This window comes from Athalia rosae, chromosome 1 (genome assembly GCF_917208135.1).
Source record: "Athalia rosae chromosome 1, iyAthRosa1.1, whole genome shotgun sequence".
Taxonomy (NCBI): Eukaryota; Metazoa; Arthropoda; class Insecta; order Hymenoptera; family Athaliidae; genus Athalia; species Athalia rosae.
The window spans coordinates 25,562,792-25,590,105 of NC_064026.1; the positions used below are offsets into that span (position 1 = coordinate 25,562,792).

Sequence of the window (27,314 nt, forward strand, 5' to 3'; positions counted from 1 at the left end):
TGAGTTTATTCATAACGTATAAATTTTTTTTATAATTTATGTTGATTTTTTACAACTTAATATAATAATATACTTTTATGTACATGACATGACGTGCAATATGATTGTAAACTAAAAACCACCATGAGAACACATTTCCATAATGGGTTGAAAAATGTAAAGTTGTGAATAAAAATTTTCCATGACTATGTGGTAGATTGCATTTATTGCAGATGGGTTGTCTTGTGCATTACAAATATGATGTATGTTTATAGTTACACTGTTAAAATTTGAAACTTCATTGATGTTGCGGCATGCAAAGACAAGTCGTGATAACGCTTGTCTATCAGTCAAGTGTTATTTGTATAACATAAGTACACATTAATATAATAACGTGTGACCTATTTTGTTGTTAATTTTACTAAATCATCAAAGTATGTTGTGAAGATTGATAAATCTCTGATGAGGAAATTTAGATGATGTTGATTAATGATAATAGTTATTCGATATTACAATTTCATTCACTTGGGGGTTTCTCTCATATATATAGAACACAATCAATTAGTTTAAGATATTCATAGAATAGTAAAACATTGTTCGAGAATTGCATAATTTATTGATTACACATTTCGAAAAATGGGACTAAATTCAGTAATGTTCGCTGCAGATTTTGTAGTTGTGATTATAGAATATGTTCGGAGAAGGGTTTGAAAAATTCATAATTTCTTTCCTTCGTTATTATCCATATTATCTAAGATCTACCAGTGGTGGCGCGAATATTCGTAAGCGTAATATCTGTCTTTTACCGAATGAGAAAACTACCGCGATATTTTCAACGTGTAAGGCACTTATTGGTACTAAAATATGAAATAACTGCTATTGGAGTCATTCATGCTATTGAAACCAAGAAATATCCATGCTTGAGACCAATAACTGCTGTACACAACTTGATTTTATAGCAAACAGATTTTCAAGATAATGGTTGAGGGGGCGGTTCTGGGTTTTTCATGTTCAAACCGCCTTTGCTGCCAATTAAATAAGCGTGCCGCGACTAGTTGACCTCAGAAAAAACAACCCCAACAAAATAACCCGAATAATTCTAATGGTTTGATGGCATTGAAATGGAATACCATAATAGTAACACTTAACAGGGGGGTAAAGTTCTATGCGTTTATACAATTATTATTCCATGAAAGGTTCATAAGACGTGTAGGAGTAGTATCGTGTTATTTTCGCAAAATGCACGCCAAACGTCGAACAAATCAAAAACACGGATCTTTTCGATTATATGAACATCATACACTTTGAAAAATTCGTTTGGAATACAATGTTACGTAGGTAATTGATTATCCGTTATCGAACAGTAAAGTTGGAGATGTACATATGCAAGTGGAATTGAAAGTAATGACATAATCCTACAAATGATAATAAATGAAATATTTGATTACTTCCAATAATATATTAAATATTATACATATGTATATACAAGGGTGAGGAGAGATGACTATCCATTCCAACGATTTTGAGTAGATGAAAAAAGAGAGCAGCATATCATTTCTGAACAATCTAACGATATCACGAAGTTGATTAAATTGTTTTTTAATTTTATAGTAAGGAAACAAACGTCTTTTGTCTCCTCACTTACAATTAGACATGGTATTTGATCTGCGCAGTGTTCTCTTACTTGACCCTGTGTATGCGTAGATAAACATACAATAGGTATATTGTACCCTTATGTACGTACGTACATACCTATTTGTAATTATTATGATTTTTTCTTTTACTATTTTTGTAAACATTTAAGGGGCAAAACATTGTGCATTATCATTATCAAATGTTCTACAATAATAATAAGATATTTAACATCAAAATATCGGCAGATGCAAGTAACACAAAAAAGAAAATACATTTTTTCATTATTTACAAGAGTTATGTGTTCTTCTGCCGATGCGTTTTTCTGGATGATACACTTGTACCATACAGAATATGTTCTACAAATTATGTTGTTTTTATCATTAAATATTCCATGAACATACACTCTCTCATACTTTATTCAAATATGCAACTTCAGAAATACCTTCATGTGTCATCATAAGATATCAGTCGAAAAATACCTTGTATCTGCTTAGACTCTACGTTCTTATGAGTAATGGCGATTAAGATAAAAAATAGCATGTTTGATAGTATTTTGGGGGATGTTCTCACTTGAATGCAGAATCGAATAAAAATGAAAATAAGATCTGATGACATAATTTCATCTCATTAACACTATTTTAATAAAATATCAATTTTTCATTCCCGATAATAACAATGTTCTGCAACTGCAAACTCAAGCAATCAAGCCACCATGAATATCTTGTATGACAAACTAAACTGTTGCTGAATGCTATATAACTATATAAAGACGAGTTTCTGCTAATCATACAACAGAAATATTTTCTCTAGTCTCATAAGAACATCCCTGATCGATAAAACTTTTCTGGAGTCAATTTACGCTGCCATATATGATACAATTGCATGATTCGACTAAATTTCTGTGACTGAGATCTTATACCCTTCTAAAGGGCATGTTGAAATACTTTTATTCACATTGATTTCTTTAACGAATTCAAATAATTATTTTGTACTTTTGACAGTATTTTATTTAAGATTATACTTGGCTGGCTGGCTGATGTATCACAGATGTAACAACGTGATAGTACTTACGTTCATCACTTTATTTACTACTTTCTAAAAAAATTCTCTTATATTATTATGTCAAATTTTGCTCGGCTTTATAGTTTGACATTAATTACTTTTTTTGTTACATGTTCGATGCAAGAGTCAGCTAACCGGGAAAGGCAATTTTCATTCTCACTAATAGTGGAATAACAAATTTGGAAGGTAAACGGTATGTCAAAGTCATGACAATCCGAACGAATGAATAACATCATTTCGGTAAATGTCAATTGGTATACAACAACGAAACAAAATGTTCCTTTCCCCACACCCCCACAACAATTCATACCAACAGTTTTCAGAGCTCCGGAGTAATGTTCAGATCTGAAATTGGTCTGGCAACTGACATTTCAAAGCAGTATGACTGAAAAATATTTTAAAGAAATTATCACATCATTGAAAATAAAACACGATTTTCACGGGGTAGGAGCAAACGGTGTACCAGAGTTATATTATTTCAGAGGCGTCGATGAAGTTTGCATAAAAAAGAAACAAATACGTCTGAAGGATAATTTATTTGAGAAATATTTTGGATAGTCATGGGAAAAGATACCGCCATGACCGAACGGCCGTAGAACATGCTACGATTAAATGACAAATAAAATTAGATTAAGATTTTCACATACTAAAATGAAAAGAATTTTATTTTTCAATTATGAGAATACCCGGACTTATTATTATACGTAAAGCACGACAACTGTCATTAAGACGAATCTTAAGTTAGTTTCGTAAATATCTTTGAAATAGATGCATTCATACCACTGCCAATCACGGCAACGTAGAACATACTACGATTGGTGGTGTGAACTTCGAGAGAATTTAGATATTATTCATACTAATAAAGATTGATCAAGGCCTTCTTTCAGCGGATGTTCCTTATGGTTTGTATTAGAGCTAATAAAAACCATGTTGGTAGAAAAGTCATAGAGGTTGCATGTAACTAAAAACTGGTATGCGTCCATAATGATTGCGCTAACTTCTTGTAACACCGTATGGACACGCGTATCGTAATGTTTCTCAGAGAATTTTTTGACAATGAATTACCCTGAGATATTTAATTTTAATCGTTTGTTTGAATTTAACATAATTCGTATATTATCGTGTTTTCTGTGATTCTTGTTTGTAGAATCGTTGAGATTTAAGCTGCTTTTTGAATCGGTTTCTTTTAATGCTACAATGACCCAAATATATGTTGATATTATTTTTGATTCTTGGAAATAATATTTATGTGATTCGGTTCATCACGATGATAGTAAATGAGGCAACTAACAAAAGAAATTACAAAGAGAATTAAAGATAGTGACTTTTGACTAGCACAAACTGGCTATGTCCTGACGCTCATCCGACCATCTTTCCACTCTTAGATCTTTTCTCATGTATTCCACAACATGTTTATTATTTTCAATAATTTATCAAACAAATATAAAAATATATAATCAATAATTTCGAATTATTTGTAGTAACAAATAAATAAATATATAATTTTTCACTTTTCTTGAAATCGTCAATTGTAACATGGAATTTATGAGAGTAGCCACAAAGTTTTCAGATAAGATGACAATGGCGTATCTGGATAAAATTCACACATCTCTCCACACTACCGTCACGCTAGCGGTTTGATACCATGCTAATAGCCCATTATTGTCAGCCGGGTCACAGGCTGTTTTGAAAAGTTGATGAAATCTTTTCATCTACTATGCAACCACTTGTGAATGTTAATGAACCATTGGAATGATTCCAGAATCGAGAACTAGCCATCCTATGGTTTCCTGATTGTTCATTGATATATTTATTAGTGTAAACCTAAATGATCTTGTTTCGTTATCTGTGGCATTCTTAGATATTCAAAGACTAAAAAAAATGTATTTACAATTCATGGATATGCAAGTCTACAGGATTCTGGAATCAAAAAACAAACATTCCAAATCGACCAATCAGCTCTTGAAACTTATGCTATGTCAAGCCACCTTAATAAGTTTACCTACATAATACATAATTCATTTTATATTTTTACTTGTTTTAAAATTAAAACTTTTTTTACGCTTTATAATTTTTTATTTTTTTTTTTTATTTTTACTTTCTTTTGTATTGTTTTTGTTTGTATTTTTTGTTCCTGTGCATAAGATTTTTTTTTTTTTGTAATTTTTTTTGTAGTTTTTTAATGATTTCAATAAATGTATGTACGACTATCGTAATCATATACTTAGATGCTGGAAAGAAATTCTTATTCACTATGCACTGCGGGGTTTCACATTGAATACAAGAATTTTCTTATTTTGTATTTCGCGAATTGTGTGACATCTAAAGACGATCCCTTGACTTGTTCTGTATGCCGACGTTTATGAAATATTAGAACGTGTTGCGAATATTATATGTAGAGACACTATCGCGAGGAAGAAAGACAAACGGCATTAAATGTCAAGGTTTCTAGAGATAATTCATTTGTGAAGGACTCCTCACCATTAGTTGCCCATGAAATTCCTCCGTTTAGCATATAGTTGAATCAACAAAATACTAACAAACAAACATATTACATTTTGCCTTCGGTTCTCGGCATAGGGGTTTCTCAAAAAAATTCCAATTCATTTTTTAGACGAAATGCAAAGCCAAACCGAAATACGATGTGACAGGAGCTGAACGATTGGCATTTATAATGTTGTAAATCTAGGTCTGCGAGTTCATACCATTAACTGAATCAACATTGAATTGGCCAATCAATGGGATGTAACATTGTTTCGGCATTCTCCATATCCCAATCAATGCCATTTTCATCTTCACTGGTCCAGCTGGATGACGAACTTATACTGCCACACCTTGAATCAACAAGAAAAGGAATGTGTTAAGACAAGAAAGATAGTGCTGAGAATATCAGAAATAAACGGTAGAGTCATGAGTTTGCAAAACTTTAATTGAATTTTCGCTTTTGGTCGTTCGATTTTTATTCATAAGTGAATAAATACCAAAACCGATAAGTAATTGAAAATATTGACAAACTCGACAATTGACCGAACCATGATGCTGAAATATAAAAGACATCGTGTCCCATGAAAAAATCACACATTCACAACACTTCTCAAGTAAGCCCACTCTTTTTTCCAACTCAATGTACGTATTGAGACGAGCTGTAGCGCAGGCTACCCCCCTCCTCAGAATTAAATTAATCTGATAGGTATTGGACAAGCATTTCAAGAATTGAATGTTTGATTATCTATGATAGACAAATAGCCAAATATCCTTTGAAGAAAACAAACACAAACACACTTCAACTGGTCCATAACTGCCATATTAACTGACTCTGGATGTCTAGCTGTTGACATGATTGAGATGATGTTCTTTTATCAAAGAAAATCAATTCATAGATGAAGTTGGAATATTCATGACAATCTGAACAAAGACCTGGGTTTCAAGACCTACCTTTATATAACACTATCTGAATTAAAATAACATAAATGTTCAAGTATCTGCTTTAGCACTTTTCAACGAAAATGTGATAATTGAAAATGAGATAATGTGAGTGTAAAAAATTATTATAATACTAAACTTATGTTTTGAAGTCTTTTCTTTCAATTTTATGTTTGTTTGGATTAGCAACAACAGTAGATGATTAGTGATTGCGAACAATGACTACTAAAAATAAAAAAAAAAGAAGTGATATATTTCGGGAAGATGGCCCGAGCTGCAATTCATAAATACCTTGGATGCACATTGTGAATATGGCATCTTATCGCCTCTTGTTGCCATGACGACGCGTAAATTTCCAACTTTTTCTAAAGAAAATCAAAAGAAAACACCAAAGGTAAGTAATGTATTTGATTAAACGATGTTCGATCGAAGCAACTACTAACTACACCCTCAACTGTCTAAAACGTAACCTTTGATGATAAAAAATAAACAATTGGTGAATGGTGAACGCTGCTTATACCTTATTGAACAGGTAAACGATCAACGTTCATATAATTTCACGATTCAAATACTATGGACAATTCATTCATACTTTTGCTTCTCAACTCCAATAATAAAGTCATGTAACATACACATATGACAATCCGATCGATCATATATCGATACTCTAGAAGATACGAGTGTCATTGAATGATTGCATATCAACAAATTGGAATTGCAAAAGCTTATCAATTATTTACTATGCATAATCGAAGGTAGTTTTGTTGCCAGCTTGATGTATATCATTCGGCATTGTAAGAAGATTGAAATTTTTAAGAAATTTTAAATAACCATCCATGTATATATACCTAATCCTGCTAGGTGATGGAATAGGTGCATGTTCAGCAATAGCTGGTAAGTTGGAGGTGAATTTATCTGTTGGTCGAAGAAGACGTGCAGTTCTGGAGGACAACCTCCACACCAGCCTCTGCCTATGAGGTGTTTGTTCCTGTGCATTGTACTTGCTCAAAATAGCACCCACTGCTTCGTGTGTACGATAGAGGCTGTTTTTCGGAATCTGAAAAACAATGGAAACAACGTGATGATAGATGAGAAATTCAGTTCAAGTTGTCGTTGAGTGACCTCGTTTATACATATATCAACAATACAAGTTTCATGCAATTTTTTTCGTTTTCGTCTTACCTTGCAAATCTTCTGGAGCTCAGCAGCAAAGTCAACGAGTCTCAACATTTGATGAGCTGGAGTAGCAGCCATTGCTAAGTCAGACGTGGAGGGGCCAGGTGTACCTACTAAAGACATAGCAGCTTCGGCACTGTTATCCAGACGATTCACAGCTGCGTCCAGGTACGTGCATAACAAAACCAATGCGACTTCAGATGGTCGTAGGCTAGCACAATTTCCATCGCATGCCACCATTTCCAGCCTCAAGAGAAGTTCAGACTCCTATGAAATTTAGTCATATTATATTTGCCGCAGATTTTATTGAAAATGACAAATAAATGGAATCCTTGTCAAGCAAATTTGTGACAACTTCGTTATCCAAGTAAAATTTGTCTACGTACTTTGACAATACTTGCGTATAGTTCGGCAAGTCCTAACTGTGCAGCAGCTGCATGAAACATGACATTGAACAGCCGCAGAAAAGTGAGGGCCGTAACAAGCTGAGTTCCAGGAGCCCATCCAAGCTTGTTGCGAATAACTTCTGACATACGTTTCAAATCACCACCAGTACATTTGCATTGAGAGATGGAAACTAGATGATCTGCATCCAATGATTGCGCCATTTGAACAGCAGCAATATGGAAGGCGGATACGCTAATGCATGCCATATGCTTAGGTCTTGCTTTCATTTTGGTCAAGAAGCGATCCATCAAATTGATGGCAATGAAGAAGACATCCGAAGGTAGGTCGTACCATACCTTTAAGCAACGTAATACATGTGCGGATCCATCCCGAGCGCCAATGGTTATCTCGTCATTCTTTCATAAAAACAAAAAAAAACGAATTTGATTAATGACAATGGTAAATGGGCAGAGTCGGTGACTGATAATTTGACTAATTGTTGTAGAAAGGGAAGATCTTTATCATAGGGTAAACCCACTCAATTCTGAACTTACCTGGGTGGTAATGGGTAATTGAAGGTTGGGTTGATATTTGGTCTCAAGCACCAGAGCTTCCTGTAGCTGCTCTACAAGAGGGTGGATTGCATCCGGTACAGGCAAGCCCGATGTGTCCATTCCTGCTACGTGTGACCGATGACCAACTACTTTGATAGAAGAAGGTATCGAGCAACACTACCAAACTGTAGTTTGACCAAAAGAAGTAGTCACACCACAAGAATGGCCCAACAGCTGGCTGGCCTAGTATCTGAAACAGAATATGAAAACAAACAAATGAGTATGCTGACTATCACCTTCGAATATCAATGGAAATTTCCAGATATCACACCACTATAGTAATGTCATGTACTTGATGTAAATAAAAGTCGGTTTGTTTGACTGGACAAGAGAGAGAAAAGAAATGTACACAAAGATATGACACTTATTAAATGTTGCAAGGAGCTAAAAATTCTATCATTGGATGAGAATATAGTTTGTCTGCATTTTGGCAAAAAATCTGCTAAAATGAACCATCAAACAAATCTAAAGATAAGGGTGACAACAATTATCGCCTTGAAGTCAAAGAATAAAAAAATGCATTCGATTGATCATTGAATAATAAAATGATCGTGCGCATCCATAAATCATTTGTAAATAATGTTATTTATTTATATTCTTCATTGAGGCGATAATGCATAATATTAAGATTAGATTGTCCTCGTTATTGAATAACCTTGTTAGACTTGAGCGGAAGGATTATATCGCGAATACACCTATATCGTCGATACGGCTACTGACCATACCCTAGATTTATCTCAAATTCCCTCTCACTTCGAGTGATTTGAAAATATAATTAGGATTACACATCAGAAGCTGCGTAGTAGCAGAGCCATGTAGTAGACGTAGTTTCCATGTAGTACATACACCTAAGTATCTGATTTATGTACCACATTTTTACACATATATTTCGTCGATTGACTTACTAATTGAAAACGGCTCTTTGCCTTCACTTGTTAACACAGCAGCGGTTCCAGCTTTATTTGAATCTAGTTGACTGGGTAAATGCGTATTAATTATGCACCAGGAACCGAACCTTCACACCTACAGGCCCCCCTTCTCGCTGTATTCTAATGGGTTGTTATTCAGAGTTAGCATTTTTACAAAGTCAATCAATGTGGTAGTCTCAATCAGCGTTTTAGCGTCTTCCTACCTGCAGTGAACACTCGAAGAAAATGAGTGTGGACGTAACAAAAATACGTTACATGATTGCCAATGAGAGCAATGAATAAATGTTAGGGGTGAAAAAAATATTCCTTGGTTTCCTAATCGGTATAGACGTCGTAGCATCACATCACATGAATAGCTATAGTTATCCCACAGCATAGGTCTCAAAGAGACAATTTTGGACGTGATCTAGGTTTGCAATAGAATGCGAAGGTTCTATTTGCCAACAAGCAAAAATAGCCGAATAATATGCCATTAGAACGGAGCAAGACTAACGCGAGTGCGTATTACGCAACGAGAAATTTTATAATATTTTCGAAGATCCTATATGCCTGGCGACCCTCTGACGATTAATCTTTTTTTCCAAAACAATATTACGCAACAGAACTGCGAGTTAACTACAATTTACGGTCACTAAATGTTAGTAAATATATTAATAACATTCTCAAATAAATTGAAACTTGCAAGTCAAATAATTATATGTATAATTTGAGTTCCACAAATAACAACACAACAACATCTCATATGTAATTATGTGAAGTGCAAAGTAAAATTTACTCAAACAAAAACCAACGCATTTCCATCAATCAGATTATACTATTTTAATATCACAAGTCGCGATTCAAGATAGCATTTATAAGTATGGCTGATAATAAAAAATAAAATTTGGACAAGAATTATAAAAATTCTGAAATAAGAATTCGTAATTCCTGAATACTCGAATGGCTTTTGAAAATTATGTGGTTATGATTAACCTGCAGAGACGAGAATATTTTAACTTCAATATTGTGAGTTTCACAAGTTATTTGTTAAAAGAAATTTTTTTAAAAACTCTTATATCAGGGGAACGACACGTATTGGAATAACAATATGAAGATGTCCGTCTGATTATTTTTCATTTTTTCGCTCCTTTACGGTTGAAAGTATGAAAAATCATCGAACTTATAAAAAAGTTTGATAAAAAAAATAAAATTGGAAGATTATCCGATTGTGGAAATGTTCATCATAAAACAGAGTACGAAGACGGGTTTAAAAACGAATGAAAATTTGATTTCAATTTAAGGTACAAAGATATTTGCACGGCATTGATTGCGAGTTCTTAGTAACATTCGGTCCAAGGTTTCGTTGTTTTCAGCATTGAAAATAAAATGGTGGTGGTGGAAATTAGAGTTATTTTCAGACGGCCCAAAATGAAGTTCAAAACCGCAGGACAGAAGGAAGAACAAAAATACTATTTGAAAAATTTCCAACGCATGTGAAAAAAATTAATGTAGGTACACACGCAGTCGTATGATACTTGATACGACCGAAGACGATTCCCATTGCGATGCGCGTGATGAATAGAATAATTAAAGTACAGTCCAATAGAATACATCAAAATGTTGACAATTTTTAGTCTCCGCAGACGTAAGCACGTGTAGTGAAAATAAAAAATAAAAATTCTGTCGACATAACGCGATGCGTCGATAATAACTGATCCTCTGAATATTTACAGGTGACGTGCAGATGGGAGATAGTATTATTCATATCTATACTTGTGTCAGGTATTTGTGGAAGTACAAAATGAGTAAGAGAGCGTATAGCGTGAAAAAAATAAATTTCAGCAGAATAATTAAACAATAATAAACATGCGTAACTTTCTACTGTTGCAAATAATGAATATTACGTATAGTATTTCAAAAAAGTACATACAATCAAAGTACGTGCGTGTACGCACGTGTACCAGCAAAAAGCAACCGAATCACGTGTTCTTTTTATTCGTCATCTTTCACTATTTTCCGGAGCGAGTCGTGTCCAGATATAAGTATCCGGTGTATACACGTATACGTCGTTACGTAACTTACGTATTAGCGAATGGCTTAAAAATTTAGAAAATGACACGTGTTCGGTTAGCTGCCGTTCGTTGGAAACTAGTTGGTCAGTTCAAGATTCTCAAAGTTTAAAATTCGACAAAGCAGATTTCCACCGAAATGCCGATGAATCGATGATAAGAATTATCGTTATAATCGAGTACGTACGAGACTTGGAAATCTCCGACAGATATATGTAGTTGGGAACAAAAAAGAAAAAAAAATCAACATGTGTACGTACGTGGGTTACGTTAATGTACGTTAGGGAAAAATATGGAGAGAAAATTGGAGAGAACATCGCCGCCGTCGCCGGAAAGTGTTACGGCAGACTGTGTTCTCACCAACTCAAATGAGGAGCGAGTGTGAATAGCATATTAAAAATGTATAAAACTTGTTTGAAAGGAATTGCGAGGACGGCTCAACGCAACGAATCACGAAAAATTGATGAAAATAAAGCTAATATTACACCAATCGTGTAGTCAATTGGACGCAATTTTTAGTCAAGAAATATTCCAACTGATTAAGCCCTTCATTTTCGATACAACATCACCACCGCAAACTGTACAGTGTTCACGTACGCCTATATATCTTTATTATTCAAAACGTACATAATTACGTATAGCAATTTGATCGCGATAACATGTTTTTCAAAAATAAATGTACGTAAATATTCATTAGGAATCAAATGTTCATTACATATTTTTCGATCTAACGCGAAACGTATAGGATTTTACGGGTTACAAACATGTAATCGCAACGTACTCACAATCAACAGATCGTGTATACGTAGAAGAATTTTGTCACGTTTCTCGACACTCTTCACTCCCAAGTGGATTCACGTGATATTTTTTTTGTTAAAAATTTCGTACAAAAACCAATATCACGGGGTACAATCTACCAAGTGTTAAATATTTAAATACGGAGGTATCCTTGTGGAAAAATATCTGCCTATGCGGGAGTATCTGACCTTAATATTTATTCTACGCTATATTATTTATACTTGTTCAATAATTTCTACCGAGTTACCTTCAATATATGATGATTGATAGTAACAACAATGACTAGACGGTAAAATCTAATAAAATACAAGAGAACGTTGCCCCGTTCCATTACCGTCGTCATCGGATGGACGCGACGACGTCAATTGCCAGGGTCTCTTGTTTCGCCTAGAGTACACGACACGCTGACAATAAGTATACCTCATATACATGAAAACTTTGGCGACGGGACTAATGTCATAGCATATACCTATACGGTGTTAATAATAATTTCTCAAATCAACAAAATACCGTTCAACAACGTATCGATTAATAATCATCAATCAAATTGATTTCCACTTCTGGTATTGAGGTGTATAGGTATATGTTTTACGTACACTACAGCTGAATTGAAATCTGGTCAACAAATTGCATTGCCAATATACTTGAAATCTGCAGAAAAAACAAACAAACAAACAAAACATACGTCACAAATTTTCAAATTTTAGTCGACAGTTGATACTTTTTTTTTTTTTCTTCAAGTATTTCCTTCCAAATTCAAATCTCGTTTGTGCGGCGGGATTCTATCCGTCAGTCTTGACCGACATTTCGAATCAACAAAGCTCTAACGGCACGAACAGCTGACGTGGAATTAAGCAGCCTTACATTATACGGATGATGATAATATTTTCCAACCCAACCCCAGCCCGAGACATGACGTCATATTATCGACGGGTGAAATCGAAGGACTATTCATATATAACTCGATTGAACATTATTGAAATTGACCTTCGTTATTTCTTTTATTTTCATTCTTTTTTTCTGCAGTCAATATATTAGCTTCGTGACAATAGTGATAATATTAATAATTTGAGCATGTCGCAATTAATGGCTAATTTTCTGATCGTACGTCGATGAAATGAACTGAGCAATCAATGTAGAATACATGTGCATATAGTTTGGGTTAAGTTTGTGAACCAACTATTTAGGGCACCGAGTCGTTGACATCACTGCTTGGTTTAACTAACAGATATGTGAACATATATAGGTATATATAAACATAAATAAGCATGTGTTACGCGATGCTGTTCATTGAAAAAAATGAAAAGGAGAAAAAAAGAACTATACGTATACATACATATACACACCACATATAGAATGAGTGAGTGAATTATTTTATCAGTTTATATTGGGTACATTTTTTTTTTTTTTCATTCTCATGTTCACACCACGAAATTGGAGAGTCATACTACGATTAAAATTATCTCGTTACGTGTAGTTGTTTCGAAAATCTTTAGATTAAATGAAATTTCATTTACGAAATTTTGTAAAGTACATAAATACACATGATATAGGCGTGGTCGTGATCAACTGTAAGCTCGTAATTACAGTTTGATACACGTACGTGTACATGTTGTTAGTTAAATTTTTGCGAGAATGAAATCGAAAAAGAAATTTACGCAAGATATATGCATGTTAGACAGGTAATAACATCCCCGTTCATCGGCTAACGTATAACCGATAAATTTTTAATCAGGGTTTATTGCCGGACTGGATGTGGATGTATATTATACATATATGTATGTATACATAATGTCCTAGATAAACATTAAATACATACTATGCATAATATTCGTTGTTACGTACACGTCGGTTATGATTACATTCTCACGTTGAGCAGATAGGGGTGAACGAGCCGTAAACAAACTTTACGTTGAATATTCCCTAGAATAACGATAATTTCTTTTAGAAGGAATCCCTAAATGACACGACATGACCATCGAATTTACAACCCTTGTAGTATCTCAAGTTAAAAAAACAAAATTCAATAAAAATATATCTGCACATAATAATCCAAACTTCAAGTTTCTCTGGGCCTGCAGTTTGATGTATAATTTAATTGAATTCAGTTCGATCTAACAAATGATCCGAAAAGAGATTCTAATTTCTGAACAAATGCCTGAAATTTCTAAATATTTTGTTAAATTGTTCCCTGGGACTCGACACATCAGGGAGGGAGGGGGGATTACAGATAACGAGGTGGTGTAGATAATTATCTCTATTTTGCGTGGGAGAATTTTAGGTTCGATGACCCGCTTCACATGTCTGTCTGTCTGCCTGGCTGTCTACCGATTGCGTGTTGTATATACTTCATTTACAAGAAACCGAGAAAACTGAAAATAACATATTTTTTATTCAATAGTTACACAGTGACTATAACAATATTAGCTTTCAACTTTCAACGGATCAAGCTTGTCGCAAATTTATTTATTGATCTTATGTTTTTCATTTTTAAAACAAATGAAAACCACCCAAATAATTCAACCGGAAAATTTCAGACTTGGTGTTTGTCGCTAAATTAATGTTTTGTTCAAAGAACATGATTTTCTTTTTTTATTCCGTAACATGATAACGAGTAACTGTAAATCGAAGGAACAATAGAATTACGAACATTATCGTCTCATCGCACCTAAATGTGAAAAGAGAAACGCCACGCTTCTCCTCCCTTATCTCTCGAATCTCACGTGACCTCAGTTTCCTGGTATTTATTCAAAATATTTTATTCAATTTTTTTTCTTTGCTTCGAGAAAATTAGACTTCGATGTGACACACAGTACAATCCAACGAGATACTTGATTGTAATTTTTATCAACGATAGTTCATTCTTCGATCGCAGCAAGCGGGGTGGGAGAGGAAATTCACGTCTTGCAATCTGTAGAGATCTGATGAATTAGTATCGTACATGATACGTAGTTTGAAAACAATACCGACATTGATTAACGGCAACCAACAGCGATTATTGTAGCAAAGTCGACTGAATAAATGACGTCAGACTGACCGCATAGGATAACTTACTATTAGGGCATCTATGAATGTTGACTCACGCGTGTCTACCCTCGTGTTTAGTTATGATATATCGGTCTGAATTCACGTGATGCTCACATTTCAACGTCATGTTAAAATGCTGGAATAATAACACAACGTTTATAGTTATATACGTTATAGATTTCGAACATGTTATGTAGCATATAATAATCAGCTTTGAAATTGATTATCAAGTGAGAAGCCGACCACCGTTTATTCCTCACTAACTAACAAGAGTAAGGCGATCCATGAACGCGTATGTGGTCACGATACTTATAACACGAAACGTCGTCGTCGAGTTGATCGATACTTTCGATCCGTATAAAACACGACCTTGCCGCCGGTTCGTCGTGCAACGAACAATCATTATAGTCTCGTAAATAAATCTCTCGATATACATATGTATAACAATTAGCTTGAAATAGTGCATAATGAGAACGAATGCGGTTTATTACTGCGTAAGGCACAATCGACAGACACAGATATATATATGGATATTTTCAGCTTTTATCGGATTAAACTCAATTAAATACATTTTATGACACGATAGATAAGATTCTCAAGATATCTAATATCCGCTGAATTGAGTATTAAAAATTTTCCCAAGTTCTTTGCTGCGAAGTAAGGCATGTATAAGTATAAAGTAAAAAAGGAAAGAACAGTTTGGAGCGCTGCAGGCACACGGAACGTCAAGTACAGCTGATCGCAGGCCTAACCTGACCTGTAAATGTTTATCTGCGAGGAGAAACTGAATGGAGAGAGGGGGGAAACGTCATCCTGCATTCGAAATATTTTGCGACGTTGCGTGTGAGGTCATTCAGTAAACACGGCGGTCCCTGTAGATTACGATAAACCAAATCGAATGACTTTCGAATAATATTGCCAAATCGAATTTAATCAACGTCAGTATCTGTTCAAAAACAATATCCAAAGACGAACTGGGATGACAAGAATTTTCAGAATCCAAAAGTTGCTAGTTTTTTCTCTTTTTCATCGGAATTTCGGAATTTCATACAGAATGGATAAGAATTTTTTCCAATGGTGGTTTTGGTTTCCGTTCGCATAAATGAACACAAGCGAAGCTGTTATGTAAATACACATTAAATTTACACCATTAAAAAAATCCCGTGAAAAGTTTTCAGTAAGTTTGCGGTTGTTACTCACACGCGTGAGTGACGGTAATTTTTTTTTCTCTCCCAACGGCGACGGCGTTTAAACACGCTTGTGAATGATTTTTAATTTTGTTAATTTTTTACAGAATATCGAGAACCGTATATAAATCCAGGAAACTTATTTGATAAAGGCCTGCACAGACCGTGCGAGATATTTCCAGACTGTAATCATGGATGAATGCTTTTCCGCGTTTTTCAGAGGAAGTTAACCGCTCCGATAATGAAGGATAATAATCCACAAAATCTTCGAAGAATATCTGAAATTAGACGATGTTTAATTTTTGCTAAAATTTTTGTACCGGCCGAGACTGAGAAAGATCGTTGTCTAATATCCGGACAGTTTCAGAAGGTGAACTACCTTGAGCTGACGTAAACCAAGGTTGGATATGCTCCTGTCCCGGGGCAATCGATAACGTTACACATACGTAATTGTTTTCAATGTTAGTAAAACAGAAAAAATTTAAAAAGAAAGAAACAAAAATCAAATCACAGTGGAGTAGCATAAATATGTGATATGAGTTTGCAATGAACCCGCATTATTTCGAAGGACGTTGTACATGCATACATACGTACACCCGAGAAAGAGATTACTTGATTGAAAAATCAGGAGACTCGAGTTAACGCGCGCGGGATTCACGGAATTCAAATTCCTTTTCGCGGTATTTCATTATTCACGAACTTGGCGATCACACTTGAACCGACGACTCTGACTCGGAGATAAGTAAACTTTTCTTTGAATTTAAAATTGATAATGTGGCCTTATAAGAGGTCGATGTCGTCGCTATGAACGGGATGTGCCGAAATATTATTTACTGTTTTTTCCACCGGCAAAAGAGGAAATCTGGTGAGAGTTTTAGAAGAACAAACATCTTACGGTACCATGAGGCCGATACTTAACCATAGAAAATCGCTTGCCAATAGAGGTGGAACAAGGTTGCGGCAGTTCGAATCGGCCATGACCTCATTTTTTTGAGTAAGATGTATCACGAGTCACGTATACCGAATTAAATTTATTTTATGTCGCGGCGTTATTTTAATGTACAGCGAAATTCCGAGGATGTATAAAAATATTTTGGATATTTTAGAGAAAACTTGATACGCGATAGGCGCAGTCATTCAAATTGGGTCACCGTCGGGATAAAGGAAATGCGTGAGCGAAAGGTGTGGGACTTGCGCATCCAAATTTTTTTCTTTTCACTTTTTTTTCTGATGATTTTCTCCGATAAAGGTCGGTCGCTAATTTGGTCAACGGTTCGATTCAGACCTGCATTATCTCCTTGATATTGAAATACAATAAAAGTGTGCAGAATAGAGTCTGTCTCGCGAAAAGCCAGCAGGGAGCATTTTATACACGTCGCAGAATTATGTCAACTGATTCTGAGAGCGTCGTCTCACATTTCCTCGGGACAAAACAAGAACCTTCTCTCGTATCGTGCAAAACTACCATATTTTATACGTTAAACTGTACAGTATAAGTAACAATAATAAGAAATCCGAGCACTGCATCTAACTCACGATAGCTGGGGGGAAGGGGGGGACGATAATAATCACTGGAGTTTTCATAAAGAAATTTGCCCGAATAAAAAATACAGGAATGAGTAAATATATTTCTAGTTAATGCAGGCCAATCCGAAGCGCATATATTTTCACCGTACTCTACATTTAAACATTGGTCCGAAGCACGTACGATTATTTTTATCACGTACTGGGGGAGCGTATTAAACAAAGAGAATCTTTATCTTCTGTTGGATACTTGGGAATTATTTTTCACATTTATGATTGACTCAAATCCTTGCAAAAATATTGACCAATACCGCTTAAAAGTTTCCTATTCAGACCGTGTGTTCAACACGCGATTTATTTATACGTATAATTATAATTGCAGTATGAATAAATAAATTGGAGGTATGTAAAATGATAACTTTGTTCAGATTCACTTTCGAGATATAAATTTACATGAGACGACTAATTGTAAGTATCCAAGTGACATTCAGATATGCACACATATTCGCATCACCTTTGAATTTCTTCAAGATCACGTAATTAGTCGGTGTTCATGGATTTATTCTTTTTTTTTTTTTTTTTGTTTTATATATAAAAATTAATTTATTGTTTTTATCGCATTCGCTTTCGTCATTCGATGATAAAAAAAAACCTCATCAATGCGATCCATAATACAGGTGTCATAATTTTTGCTAAGACGTTGTTATCTGCGTTATTCTAAAATTATTTCTTTAAAAATATACATGCAGATATATCAACCATATTATAAATGTAGGCGAAGATTATTATCCTTCAAGTAAAGCAGTATCCACCCCCTCAGCTGCTGCACGAAAAACTGGTTTCTGTCAAAGGAATACATTCCTTTACCTAAAGTGAAATTAATGACCGCTCTGGAACGTCACAAAAATTCTTCACGTTTTTTGTTGTTGTTATCTCCGTGAAGTTTAGAACCTAAAAGCATTGCTATCGTTATGCCTTTAGCCATCGTCGTATCCTGATTTTTAGTAAAGAATTTTTCGAACTTTCATATACCAACTTTAGCAGAACAAATTTGCCTTCCGATGAACAGCAATTTTCATCGTAGTAGCCGTTAAACTAGTGCTCAATTAAAATCAACGTGACGAACGATTGAGAATCGATATTCTCTCAGAAGGAAAACAGAAAACGGAAAAAAGAAAACGGCGGTTGGCAACAGAATTTTAAACCCACAACCGCTTCCATGTCCGAAGTCACGTTTGTACCAACTTTGTCAAAGTATTGGTGGTCATGGCATGGGCAGGCTTCTATGCGTGCGACGCCGTGCGTATGCGTCACGCAAAAGGAGGGGAAGTAACAGCAACGCAACAGCAACAAAGAACAGTTTGTTCAGTTCCCCCCGGTCGAGTTTAAAGAATTTCATTTCACGCAAGGATTACTTCAGTCGAGATATCTAAATAATTGTAGCGTACTTTTGAAATAGGAGAAAAAAAAAAAAAAAAAAAAAATTAAGCTCGGTTAAGATATTGATGGCATGAATTTTCAAAGAGAAGAATAACAAAATAAAATAGAAGGAAAAAACTATAAGGAATGCGTACGGTACACAAAATTTCTTGTATTCTTGTACCGTTATTATATAATCTTCTGATTAAAAAAAAAAAAAAAAAGAAAGAATAATTAAAATATTAAGTAAAGTAAAAGAAGTTGCGTCACGACAGATGTACATTTTCATTCTTTTATGTTATTTTTGTGTTGGTCACGTCGCCGAAAGATGAACAACCTCTTGGGGGCTGTCAGATCCGAATTTGATACGCAATGAGTAAAGATAATGATAACAGGTTCATGCAAAAAAGAAAAATATAAATAATCTAAGAGATTCAGTTAGGACCTTGCTTTGTCCAAAGTCAGATATAGAGTTCCTTGTCATTTTTATATTCGCAGGAGTCATTGTCGGAATAATCATGACATAATTTGGAACAATTCCAAAGCAAAAGGAATTGAGACAACAGAATGCGTCGATGTGAAACACAATTCTTCATTTGAAAGACAGTACAGTGATATAATAGAGCAATATAATATCCATAGATAAATATATGGGTATAATTTTATTATACTCACAATAAGTAAAAGTAAGGAGAATGACGGTGATGATGATACGTTGGTGATGACTGCGATATCACAAAATTATAGTCCAAAGTCAATACACGATAAAACGAAGTTTTTGGTTCTTAAAACTTTGAAAGTTTTCTTGTTTGGAACAAAGACGGATGTCAGAAGGTAAACGGGCGCTGCTGTAGCTGCTGCACCGGCTGACGCAACCAAATGTCAAAATCGTAAACCAAGTTTTACTTCGAGAAATTTTATATGTATAAGTTATTACGTAAATGATTTAACGTGTATATTTTGAATGTATATAAATATTTATAGTTTTTTATATATTATTTTCATCAAATAAGTATGTTTCAATTATATTTTAAAAATAGTCAGCCTTCTAAGTTACGTTATTTGAATATTGGTATCGCTTTGCCTTATTCAATTTTTTCTTCCCTTTGCCGAATACATAAAAACGATTTTCGTCACGACGGAATGTATAATACTTTAATCAATTTTTTTTTCACTACCGTTATATGTATCGCGACAATTTGAGTATAAAATAAATAGTTATCTTTTTTTTGTTCTTGTTAAGAACGATATAAATATAAGCGTATTTGTTTCTTGTTTTGTTAATTGAGTTTGTTTTGTTTATTCATTCATTTTTTATTTCCTTAAATGGAAGGCTTTTCGAATTATTTTAAATAACTCATAACTGTTGACGCGATTTGACGCGGGTTACGTGTAGTTTTACAACTACAAGACTCCGGGTCGGAAAAATTATAGGAGGGCTCCACTCGGAGCAAAAGAGCGCGCGCGGTGCGTCCGCTGAGGGATTCTCACTGCATCTGAGTTAACTGGACGACCCAAGGCACGAAATCGACTCGGTCTAACCCAACCCAACTCGTAAACGTACGAAGCGCCTTCGTGCCATGTTTTACCGAACGAACCAACCAACGAATCAGATCTCCGCCTTCGAACTTCAAACCCCTCGTCCATGCTGTGAACGCGTGGTATGTGTTGCCTGCTGTGTGTTTTTACGTCCGGCACTACATGCATGGATTTACATTGTACATCTATGTATAAATATGTACAAGTGTATATAGATGGATTTTCATGTAGGATGCATGGACCGCGATGTCTGTATAGTAATTCCGTTTACATTATGGTGGGAACGAGAGACATCAAAGAAGAGGGAAGATTGTCACAAATAGGTTTGCCAGTCTGAATTGGTAGAATAATATTTGGTTATCTGTGAAGATGACTGTATACAGAACGAAAAAGTAATCAAATTTGAAAAAAAAAAAAAAAAAAATGTATCTTCGTTGGTTTAACTGTGAACTTCTACAGGTGTAGACAAGGGGTAATCGTCAGTTACCGATGGAATTACACATCCAGGGATTGTAGAGCAACGAATGCATGGTTTTCACATGATGGAGGAAGATTTTTTTCTGTCTAGTGTTGTAACATGACTTCGAGATGTAAATCATACAAGAGGAGACAAAAAAATTGAAAAACTTTCAACCGTAATCTACAAATATTCAGATGACACGTACTGTATAAAAGGGTATAAACACGTGAAGTGCAAAAACGATTAGCGAAGGTGTGTTGTAAACTTGATGAAACGTGCAGCTATACTAGGTCGAGTTCATTTAACTTCGTCAGCTGTTTATGACATAAAGTGACAGCTGCGGTAACAAAGATAATAAATATTATCTTCAATATTATCTAGATAAAAGAAACAGGCAAACCAAAAATAGCCGAGACGGCTGGCGATACCGACGTCATCCGGCCCGACTCAGCAAGTTCGAACTCGCAGAATTAATTCGTCACGTTAAAAGGGCTTGCGAGAGAAAAAGAACATTCGAGAATGATCGTGGCGCAAAGCAGATCGGACTTGCGATCAACGAACCGAGCTAGATATTATACTTACCGGTGGATCGAAGAAATTCTCTAGATGAAAATCTTCTACATTTTGATAATCTTACTATCGAGCTCAATGTCCGCCACAATTTCTGAGTCCGTACACAGTATACCCTGAATTTCAACGCTCGTTTTAGCGTTACCGAACACGTGTTTGACTGCGGCTACACGTTCTCCTATTTACAGATACAGCGTCAAGTTCGAATGAAAGAAACGCTATAATTAGCATCTAGTCGATACCATTATACGTACGTATTTGTAGGTAGTTGTAGATTGGGCTGTACAGAGTCACCGTTCGAACGTTCGAGAATCAATGCACAAAAGATCAACGGAGGTGCGTTTTGAATTTGTAGAACCGCATAATATGCCCTGCTTCTTTTTTGAATTTCGCGAGACCGAAATTTGTGTTACTCGTAAAGGAAAAATTCATTCGTCCTCCTTGTGCGTAAGATAGCGCAGAATTGGAAATTTTCTTTCAGATAATATTCAAAAACTCTCTGGACGCTACGAGAGTATTCGGAGTTCAATGCGATTTCGAGGTTATACAAATTTCATAAATTACCATCTCGTAAATTGAACCACGGAACTCTGTGTTGTATAATATTATTACCGTTTAATCCCAGGTAGTATACACTCCAAATTGTTCTTATTGTTTGCAGTAAATATTTAATGAATATAAATCACGAGACACTCTCATACCAGTCCTCCACGATGTGTATTTGTGCTTATCAAATCCTAAAACAACGACACATGATATACGGATCGGAAGATTGTTGAAAATATTCGCAATGAGAGCCTACCGCATTGTCGAAAATCTCATATTGTTTCATGTTCTTTCGATTAAATACCTCACCTATCAAAATTACCCTGTCAATAAATGCGAAACACGATGCCTTCGACCATCAAGGGTTTTTACGGTACTATAATTTCGAGCAATTACTCAATAAACCTCAATCGAAAGATAAGTGACGCAATTGAATTAGTTTTGTCACGCATTTGATGGTTCGTTCAATTTGTACTCTGCGCCTTTTTCGCTCCTCTCCTTCGCTCCTTAAAACAACATAGGTATAATGGTGCATGTACGGATGTAATTAAAAGTAAATACTTCCTGAAGGTAGGAAATGACAAAAGATGAAAAAAAGAATGATCAGTCGAACAACGTAAAATAAGAAACTTTGGAACGATAAGCACTTTCTTTGCATCTTCGTGATGGAAATTTCTGGTAAAAATTTTCAATTTTTTTCGCACAGAAACCTAGTGCGCTACGTGCCGACGACTAACAATCGTCTATGACGTGTGATAGATCTATATGAGAAATAACTTCTTATTTTCCATCGCTTGACCTGATCACCTCCAGCCGTCACCTACAAAGGAAAAAGTTCATTGCACCGTGCTTGCATAGTTTATACAATTTTTCTATTCAAATTTATTGTCATCGGCGTCTGCAGACTACCTTTATATACGTATACATATTTATAAACGTAGTATCGATTGGTGATACGAACACCATGATATTCACATAAGATATAAATTATTTATCGACAAAGTTTGCTCAGCTGCCGCCCGGCCCTCCCATTCACGCAGATAAAATACATCCCGTTATATCGTATGATTGTATACATTTTATCCTATTTAGAGGTCCGCAGATTTTGGTCGATCATTCGAGACAAAAAGAAAATGAAAAATTTAACAGCTCGTCAAAATTTCGGTCCTGGATCAAATAGAACTAAAAAAGTTAAAGAATGAAAACCATTTCACGCGTATGCACAATCCTCTGCATTTATATATACCTATGTGTGAAATACACTGCCGTACGTCTGTTTATCTAATTGATAAATTTCGAAATATGCGATCATTGAACCACTTAATGGACCTCCAATATCGACTTTACAAAAAAATGTTATAACCGATTCAGGTATACGCGTCATTCTAAAACAAATAATACATTTAAGGAATTTGAGAACATATATCAAGCGACGAATAACGTTCTTCATGTGTACGGTGAGTGATGAAACCCACGACGACGTTTCGTAAAAATCTAGATCAAGCGCGATATTATTGTCAGATATAGTCTAACAATAAGGCGAGAAGCTCAATTCCGTGGAAAATTAGGTAAACGTAATATAAGGTGTACAATTTTCGTCTGATAAATGAAGAATCGTACCGATAAGAAGATCGAATTGTGTTAAAATTTAGGTCAGTAGTAAAAAGTACGCATGTGACTGTACAGTCATACTCTGGTGAGTAATGATTTTTATTTTTCCTGCATCACGTGGCACTCCTTAGATGATGAGGATTCTTTCAGCCATACCTCGTATCGTAATATTACAAACACTCATTTATACGTCAACATGCCATTCACGACCGAATTTCTAACACGCTTTTTTATTTCTTCCGAAGAAAACCATTGAGAGGAAGTGAAAACGAAAGGCAAGTATTTCGGTGACAACGATTAGGAGAATATGTATTTTTAACTCGATTTTTCCTGAGCGTTATTGAAAGTGTTGGTATAAGAGGAGGGTTGGTATGTTACGCGAGTAGGTAGTAAGTTGTTCATAATACGAGACAAGATTACTTTCAAAGTTGGCGAAGGTAAACGGCTTCAATAGGTGTCCTCGCAAATGACTTAATTCTAATTTGTTTCTATTAGAAAGAGTTTGAGCGCATGGTGTCTGTGCCTATGTCAATTTAACTTCCTGTCAACTGACGATGAAAGCGTCAAGGTTGCACCAGAGAGACCGTAAGTATAAAATATAAGATCCGACGTTTGTTCCCGGACCACCATTTCAGAATTTTTTCTTCAAAGTCGAGATTATCGCGCAAGATTATCGAAAACGGAACTGATTGCCGTTTCAATTTTATCCTTGGGTCGAGTTTTCCTATATTTGTATGCGGGGATCTAATTTTGTTAAATGCACTCTTGTAATGAGGCTAACAATTCACGGAAGTAATTTTGATCGAAATGACAGTGAATAAATTTTCGACCCATTCACATTTCTATTTCTACTTCCGGACGAAGAAATTTCTTACTTCTCTTTCACGACCTTTCAATTTGTCGAAAGTATCCCGCAGCTAGAATTTTGCAGAGACAAGGTTCGGGGGTGCTACGCGAAGAAAACGGGGATATACCATAAAGACGTCCTCGAGAAGGACGCGAAAGTCGAGGAAGAGGAAGAAGTGAGACATTAAAGTTAACTTGGCGTGGGTATGAGAAGGAGGGAAGATGGCTGAGAATGCGAGAGAGGAATTATCGATTCGCAGGTGATACACCCCCTAGGCTGGTATTCGAGGCCAGACTTAGTCGACGTCCGTCTAGGCTGATGCAACTTTGCGACCCTCTGTCGCTTTTTCACCCTCCAAGTTGATGTCGCCTGGATTGCGACTTACAGGCTTCATATGTATGATTGATAATCTGAAATTTAGAGAACAAAAAAAAAAAAAAAACCACGAGGGTCATGATTTCAGCGCCGTAAACTGAGCCGGTCATTTCGATCGTTGCACGAATGCCTTAATTTTTAACCATACACGCCACGCGCTTCCAGACCGCATCGACCTCAATTTGAGACGGTATTAAACTGGAGAATCGTAAATCTCAGTTCTATTGCATCATTTCGTACGCCCCTTTCCAATATCCTTCTGTTTCTGATGGAACCTCTTAACGCTTTGTCTGTGGTATAATAATCAACCGCTTCAGTTACAAGAAGATAGTCATCATATTTCGAAAGATGAGAAATTTGAAATTTCTAGATTATACTCGGAAATCGTCCGCCGTCTGGGATCGAATATGAAACAATGTTGAAGTCCCTTATCTATGGGATTTGAATACACATAAATTTCGATAGAATAAATAAATAGTTGACGAATATCTCGAAAAGCTATCTGTCACTCCGCCACCCTATTTGATCGGATGCTTTATTATTATAACGGTGGATATCTCCACACTATGGGCCAGGAAAAATAATTCAACCGTGTATCTGGTTAAGGTATATCATTCCAGTTCATCCCCTGTTCGGATTGCGTCATTCGATTTATATATATTTATCAACCTGTAAACTTCCATGTTAGCAGCGTATTTTTCGATTCAATAATAACAATATATGAATATACGTTTAACGGTAACGATGGTGCTTAGGTAAACATGTGTATATACCAGAATTACATAAGTTTAAAAAGTGTTATCTGAAAATAAAGCACTTGGCACACGTACTCTTGTTCATTCGGGCAGTCTGAATTCGCCTGAGATCAATGCCCAGGCCAACTTTAAGTGGTCGATAGGCGAATTATTTTATATCTCTATTTCAATGCGCGATACGAGGAAGAAAATATAATTCAATTAAAATGCATGTGAATGCGAAAGAGAGAACGAAGCCAGTGGCATGTGCCTCCCAATGACTGTTCCGGGTCAGGAGTTTTGAAGTTATGGTAATGACCGTAAAACAGCTACCGCAGCTGCAACCATACCTATGATACAAAGGGCTCGACACAGCAAACTATTCTTGACGTAGTAAACATCCGGTTATTAAATTTTACATCCTTGTTTGATGATCAAATAATTATTTTCTTCATCAGGTCACTGTGGACACAGAAATATGAATATTGAAAATACCAATGCATACTGCACTCACTGCCTGCACGCGGGATTAGATACGAAACAATCAATTGCTCAACGATATGAGACTAAAAAACTAAATACGTCAGCATAGCGATATTCCGGTTGATTTCCACTCATTGTTAATTAGAATTTCCGCGTCGCCACAGGTTACCGATAATATTCGCCGCCAGTTTATCAAGTCCCCGTTTATCTAAATATTTACGTACCGACATTAGTAGCTATTCACTAGGTACGTACGTACACTTACGTAAATCTCATAATTGGAAACGCAGTAAGTAAATGTTGAATAGGACTGAAGATTTTAAAATACTTTTCGATCGTGTTGTTTTTAAGAGCTCCAGTCGCCGCGCATAAAGTTGAAAAAATAGAAAGGGATTTCAGATTTCTCCTCTTTTGTCATGAGGTCGTTTAATCGCGTTGACAGTTCTGTTTCTGGTATTAATGTTTTTGGGTCGAATCCGTAGACATAGTGCACATAGGCGTGAAAAAAAAATTAAATAAGATGCCGTAATTTCAAACTGTTGACCACGATGAGCAGAGAACAGAATTCGGGAGACTCAATTTTATTAGGAAGTAGTGCGTGGGCAAGAAAACAACGGAAACAACGCAATATCTATCTGGCTTCGCTTCATAATTCTCGCTAGCTCATGGTGGCCCTGACCAACATGGTACTTATCCTTGCAAATATTAGTTAGAAGTAAATTTATGAAAATTACTCACCCGGATGCGTCCAGAACGCTCCTACCCTCAAAGATCACCCAATCTTGGCCCCGTTCTTCCAACAATTTAAGTTTGATAAGAGAAAGATTTAGGCACTGTACACCTTCGTGCCTGACAGTTTCTTGCACAACGCGCAATGGCGTCGCACCAACACAGCTGATCATTCAACGCCAGCGCCGCCATCCGCCATGTATAAAGTCGCC

General features: G+C 35.6%; 1 protein-coding gene across 3 annotated transcripts; it reads right to left on the reverse strand.

Moving 5' to 3' along the window:
* Positions 1-186: 186 nt before the first annotated feature.
* Positions 187-27,310, reverse strand: LOC105685236 (cyclin G). 3 transcript variants are annotated; one of them, XM_012399178.3, is made up of 7 exons: positions 27,112-27,301; positions 8,217-8,466; positions 7,662-8,078; positions 7,282-7,542; positions 6,948-7,156; positions 6,391-6,464; positions 5,374-5,510 (listed from the first exon to the last, which is right to left on the reverse strand). In XM_012399178.3, the coding sequence occupies exons 2-6, from the start codon at positions 8,334-8,336 to the stop codon at positions 6,419-6,421; spliced, it is 1,053 nt and encodes a 350-aa protein (XP_012254601.2). In that variant the 5' UTR covers positions 8,337-8,466; positions 27,112-27,301; the 3' UTR covers positions 5,374-5,510; positions 6,391-6,418. The 3 variants fall into 3 exon arrangements, with proteins under 3 accessions (XP_012254599.2, XP_012254600.2, XP_012254601.2); XM_012399176.3 differs by lacking the exon at positions 6,391-6,464 and having other exon boundaries at positions 187-5,510; positions 27,112-27,310; XM_012399177.3 differs by lacking the exons at positions 6,391-6,464; positions 27,112-27,301 and adding an exon at positions 19,884-20,697 and having other exon boundaries at positions 187-5,510.
* Positions 27,311-27,314: the final 4 nt, after the last annotated feature.

Excerpts from the sequence above, each read along its gene's own strand:
- LOC105685236 (XM_012399176.3), bottom strand. The coding sequence starts at position 8,336 with ATGGACACATCGGGCTTGCCTGTACCGGATGCAATCCACCCTCTTGTA. Across the intron at positions 8,079-8,216 it reads AATTACCCATTACCACCCAG|AATGACGAGATAACCATTGG; the intron begins GTAAGTTCAGAA and ends TTTTTATGAAAG. Across the intron at positions 7,543-7,661 it reads TATACGCAAGTATTGTCAAA|GAGTCTGAACTTCTCTTGAG; the intron begins GTACGTAGACAA and ends TAAATTTCATAG.